The 5,125-nt window shown below is 37.2% G+C and overlaps 1 protein-coding gene across 1 annotated transcript in view; it reads left to right on the top strand.

Annotated features, from left to right (window-relative positions):
* LOC107568152 (golgin subfamily A member 2-like) overlaps nt 1–5,125 on the top strand; it is a 25,243-nt gene that overhangs the window by 7,758 nt on the left and 12,360 nt on the right. The window contains exons 8-14 of the mRNA XM_016254015.1: nt 866–904; nt 997–1,059; nt 1,783–1,876; nt 4,212–4,318; nt 4,411–4,469; nt 4,560–4,701; nt 4,783–4,872. Of these exons, the coding sequence (XP_016109501.1) occupies nt 866–904; nt 997–1,059; nt 1,783–1,876; nt 4,212–4,318; nt 4,411–4,469; nt 4,560–4,701; nt 4,783–4,872 (594 nt within the window). The remainder of the gene's footprint in view (nt 1–865; nt 905–996; nt 1,060–1,782; nt 1,877–4,211; nt 4,319–4,410; nt 4,470–4,559; nt 4,702–4,782; nt 4,873–5,125) is intronic.

Here is a 5,125-nt window from a genome sequence, read left to right as displayed (position 1 = left end):
TGGTTTTCGGGCCTTTGTATTAAACTATACATACATGCATGGTGCGGGGTTTTTTTCTAATTGTTTAAGCAACTTTATTAATTATGTATGGTTTATAAACATTATTTTAAACATTATGCACTTTTTTTCAAAGATTGTTGTGTAATTTTATTACGCTTTGAAGAAACATGCATAACATTTTGCTCGATGCGCCCTCTTGTGGCCTCAGGAGAGAAGCCAAAAGCTTTTTTTCCCCCTAACTGAAATTATGCATTTTAAATTAGAATATAATTCGAATTTTGATTATTTAAGTGGAAAACTCAAATTTTGTTTTTCAGTCATTTTGACAGCCCTAAGAGAAACTAAAGCAATTCTTTGATTAGAAATTCAAGATTGCATTCTTAGTGAACTGATAGTATTAATAAACACACATGTAATTAACATTTATTCAGACACCATTGCATTGCTTTACTCCTCTATTTGAGAGGTCATGCTGTATTGTGAATATACTTCACTTTAATGCACAGCCTTGAGTGCATTGAGTTAATTAAATGGTTACTATTAATACATAATAAAACTTTTTTTGTTGTTGAATTATTTTAGTAAGTTTTGGATTGGATTGCACATGTTAGCATTTGATGTTAGTAGTTAATTAATAATATTAGTCAATAATATTTTTTCCCCTTCTGTGTTGCCTCAGAAGGTTTTAAAGAGCATTTATCAAATCAGATATTTGCACAATGAGATTTAAAGTGAATAAGGTACATTTTGAATTCATATCGTCTTAATTAAGCAATAACCTGTATTAACTGTCAGGTCCCTGTTTAACGTGCTGTTTACGGATTTATTTTTTAATAAATGCACACTATTTGCTCGTTGTTTTCAGACGAAGCAGTCTCAGGAGCTTTCTGATCAACTACAGAAGGTACAGTAAGCTGCCAGCAGTGTTATAAGATGGCTCATTTATGGTTTATTAATGAGCGACTTCTCTTATTGTGTGTAATCTCTTCTCATCAGGAGCGCAAAGAGTTTGAGCAGAAGTTCACTAAGGAGCAGGGAGCAATACGTGAACAGCTACAGGTGAACAGATTACACGGGACAGAAGTCATGGTCTGTTCGCTGATAAATAAGCATGCTGGGACCATCAGTGATGCAATATTTGGCCGCATTTATGTTGACCAGGGCTTATATATTATAGAACAAACTGACCGAGCAAATTCACTCACTTCAAACGAATCTGACTTCTCAGGAACTTGTTGATATAATGGAAACCAACAATACTTCAAATGTTGTACCGTAGTCATTTGTTCACTGAAACTGAAATCAAAACAAAAGGACTGACTCAGAACAGACTAGATAAACATAGAGACAGACTCTCATCTCTAGAAATAACGCGCTGAAGTGAATAAACATCTGAATGCAGATGTGTGAAATCTCGATCTCAGTCTGAAGGAGGAAAAATTCAGATTCATTATATGCATGGTTCACATTGACTGGTTTTAAATCACATTAGATGTGGCCTGAATCTGAATTCTGTCTATAAAAACTATATTAATCCTAATTTTAATTTTCTGAGATTTGCTTTTAAATTGGATTTTCCAAAAGGTAGTGAACTCAGTTGGTCTTTTAAGGAAAAGATTATTAATAAATACTAATAATTGAATTCGAAAGAAATCAGATGTTTTATCGACAGCAGAACTCATTTACTGTTGAATGTAATTTAGTTTACGTTAACTTGATGTCAGTGCTGTTATGCAAACGTAAGGTTTCATGTGTTTAATGATGCATGTTGTCCACTTTCAGGTTCACATTCAGACCATCGGCATCCTGGTGTCTGAGAAATCAGAGCTACAGACGGCTCTGTCTTACACACAGCAGGCAGCGCGACACAAGACAGGTGTGTGAGAGAGTGTGAGAGTGAGAGTGAGAGAGAGTGTGTGTGTGTGAGAGAGAGTGTGTGTGTGAGAGAGAGAGAGAGAGAGAGTGTGTGTGTGTGTGTGTGTGTGTGTGAGAGAGAGAGAAATGCCACATGCTCAGAATTGTGCAAAATATTATTTGTGTGATTTTCAAAAAACATGTAAACATTATGTGTAGGACGTAGGTCATGTGTAAAATATACAATTAAAAACCAAGAAAATTACAACCAAGTACGTCATGATTGTATTTGTTGTACTGTCTTGATTTAAATAAGAAAACAAAAACTTTATAATAATAATTTCTTTACCATAATCCAGTAAAAATTATTACATTGTAAGGATGCTCGATATTATCGGAACGTTATTGAAATCGGCCGATAATGGCTTAAAGGGGTCATATGATGCGACATGCTCTTTTACAAGTAGTTTGAACTTAAATGTTCAGTGTGTGTACACAACCACCTTATAATGGTACAAATCCACCCAGGGTTTTTTATTTTTTTTTATTTATTTTTTTTAAAATCTGCTCAAATTTTTACCCCTTTCTCAAATCGAGCCGATCTCAGATGCCTGTCTGTGTGACGTCACACAGACAGGCCCCTCCCACGATAGTTTGATTGACAGTAGCGTTTCAGCACGGACTGGACTGGTGTCTAGCTCCACCCTGAGGGACTGTCATCAGTCCGCCATTGTTTCACCGCCGGAGCAGATGTAGACAAGAATGACTCCTGAGCGATTGAGGTGTTCTGTTGTTGGATGTAGTAATGAACAGCAGTCGTCATTTACTCCCGACATCTGAGCCGCCCCGATCTACCTAAATGCGTTAGTTCGCGCGAATCAATCGTGATCCAGCTTCACCTACAGAAGAAGTGAGTGTAAGGTTTTCTAATGAATCTTTGCAAATCGCCTTTCCTAATAATGTGCTAATTAGCAAGTTTCACGATGAATGCGGCTAAAGTAAACAGTCTCTCTGAGAGCAACTTGGAAGAGAGGGGCAGAGTCAGCAGAGCTCATTAACATTTAAAGGAACATGCTACAAAACGGCTTGCTCTGAAAAGAGATCTTTTTTACCCTGTCAAAAGCATGTTTTTACACTACCATTGAGAAATTTTAACCAAGCTATGTTACAGACTTTTCATTAAGACCCTAAAGAATCATATCAACTTCTGGAAAATGGGCATCCTATAACCCCTTTAAAATGTCTGTATCGGCCCAATATGTAAAATTATGCCGATATGCGTCTTACCGATAAGACGAGTAACTCACATGTGCTCAGAGAGTGCTAGCGAAAAGATCACGTCAGCAGTGTGGCTCATTCTTGAAGCGAACCTTTTTCTGAATGATTAGATATTCACTGTTTTGAGCATTTGATCTGAGAATGTGAGTACAGAATGAGGCATCCGGTGTGCGATAGTCAACAGTCCAAACAAATAACATTAAGATTGTGTTTCTGATTAAATAAAGCAGTAATTAATGTCATAAAATCACAAGGATGGTTTGATTTAAAGGTCAGAAGGTATAAAAATCACAAACAATACACTTGTAAATTAAATAATTTATATATATATATATATACACACACACACACACACAGATTCATTCATTAATGTGTAATATGTTTTGGATTATGAAAACTTAAATGCAAGGAGCTCTAAAAGATTTTTCAGAACTCTTTTGCTTTAGACCATCTTACACATGTTAAATATTCAAATAAAATATTAAGGATTTCTTTATAGTTATTTTCAAAGCTTACAATGTAATCTTATTATAAAAGAACTTCATTGTTTATTTAATTCTCAAAAGTAAGTTTTTGTTAAAAAAATAATTTGTTTATAATCTCTGCACAGGAGAGACTTGGTGTTGTTTCCAAACAAAAGGAAATATATTGGTATCGGCCAAAATGAGTTGAAAAATATCGGATATCATGCATCTCTATTACATTGATAAAAATCTTATGAGAATCTCATTGGCAGTTATAAGTTTGTTAACTGCATTGCCAATCTGAATTGAAGCTGTAAAAATTATATTAATCTAATAATATACATATTAATGCCTGTAAATTGAATTTTCCAAAATATAACTGAACTCAGTCGGTCTTTTAAGAACGAAAAACTTTTTAATGAATATATGTAATTGGAGAAAAATAAAACTAATTTACATTAGTACAATTGAAATCTCAGTGACGGTTATAATTAGGTTTTTGTCAATTACAAAAAAAAAAAAAGTCTTATTTTTCTTCATGCAAAATATCATTTATTTTCTGCATGTGGTAAAGTATGAACCGTATATATCTTTATTTGCTGTGTGTTTGAGCAGGAGAGGCAGAAGACCTGAGCTCGCGGCTGCAGGCCAGTAAACAGCGAGTGTCTGAGCTCGAGAGGACGCTATCTACAGTCTCTACACAACAGAAGCAGTTTGAGAAGGTACCAGATCCTCGGTTTGTCTTCATCATCAGCTGCGTTTGACAGAACGACTCCGTTCATCTCAGAAATCCTCGTTTGCTTTTTTTCTGCAGCATAATAAAGAGCTTGAGAAGGAGCGGGACAGTCTACGATTGGAAGTCTTCCGGTTTAGGTAAGACAGTTGAGTTGTGTTTTACTCCTCCTTTAGCAGCAGATGCGATGTGAGTGTGTGCTGCATGAATATGGTCTCTGTGTCTGTCAGTAATGTGAGCGAGGAGTCCAGACAGCAGAGCTCAGAGCTGTCCGAGCAGCTCAAGCTGAGAGTAAACGAGAACAACGGCTTGAAGCAGGAGGTTGATGAGCTCCGTAAGCGGCTGGAGATGGCCGACGTCATGCTGCAGCAGGTGAGGAGACGCTTTAAGCATTTACTGTGCACTCGCTGTAGTTCCTGTGACATGAAATGCCTTTTCAAATCACTCCTGCAGTTCTCCAGTCAGTCGGGTCCTCCGTCTGAAGGGCAGCAGGTTCAGCTCCTCCTGGAAGAGAAACACCAGTTAGAGGCTCACGCGGCTCAGGTGTGTGCTGCTGTAATGTGGGAAATGTTTCCATGTGTTAGTCATTGTGAACGTCATGCTAAGTTTCCCAATGTTGTGTGTGTGTCTCTGTGTGTGTCTCTGTGTGTGTCTCTGTGTGTGTCTCTGTGTGTGTCTCTGTGTGTGTCTCTGTGTGTGTCTCTGTGTGTGTCTCTGTGTGTGTCTCTGTGTGTGTCTCTGTGTGTGTCTCTGTGTGTGTCTCTGTGTGTGTCTCTGTGTGTGTCTCTGTGTGTGT

The sequence above is a fragment of the Sinocyclocheilus grahami genome, unplaced genomic scaffold (assembly GCF_001515645.1).
Source record: "Sinocyclocheilus grahami isolate Dianchi unplaced genomic scaffold, SAMN03320097.WGS_v1.1 scaffold1222.1, whole genome shotgun sequence".
Classification (NCBI taxonomy): domain Eukaryota; kingdom Metazoa; phylum Chordata; class Actinopteri; order Cypriniformes; family Cyprinidae; genus Sinocyclocheilus; species Sinocyclocheilus grahami.
This window is presented reverse-complemented; position numbering and strand designations above follow the sequence as displayed.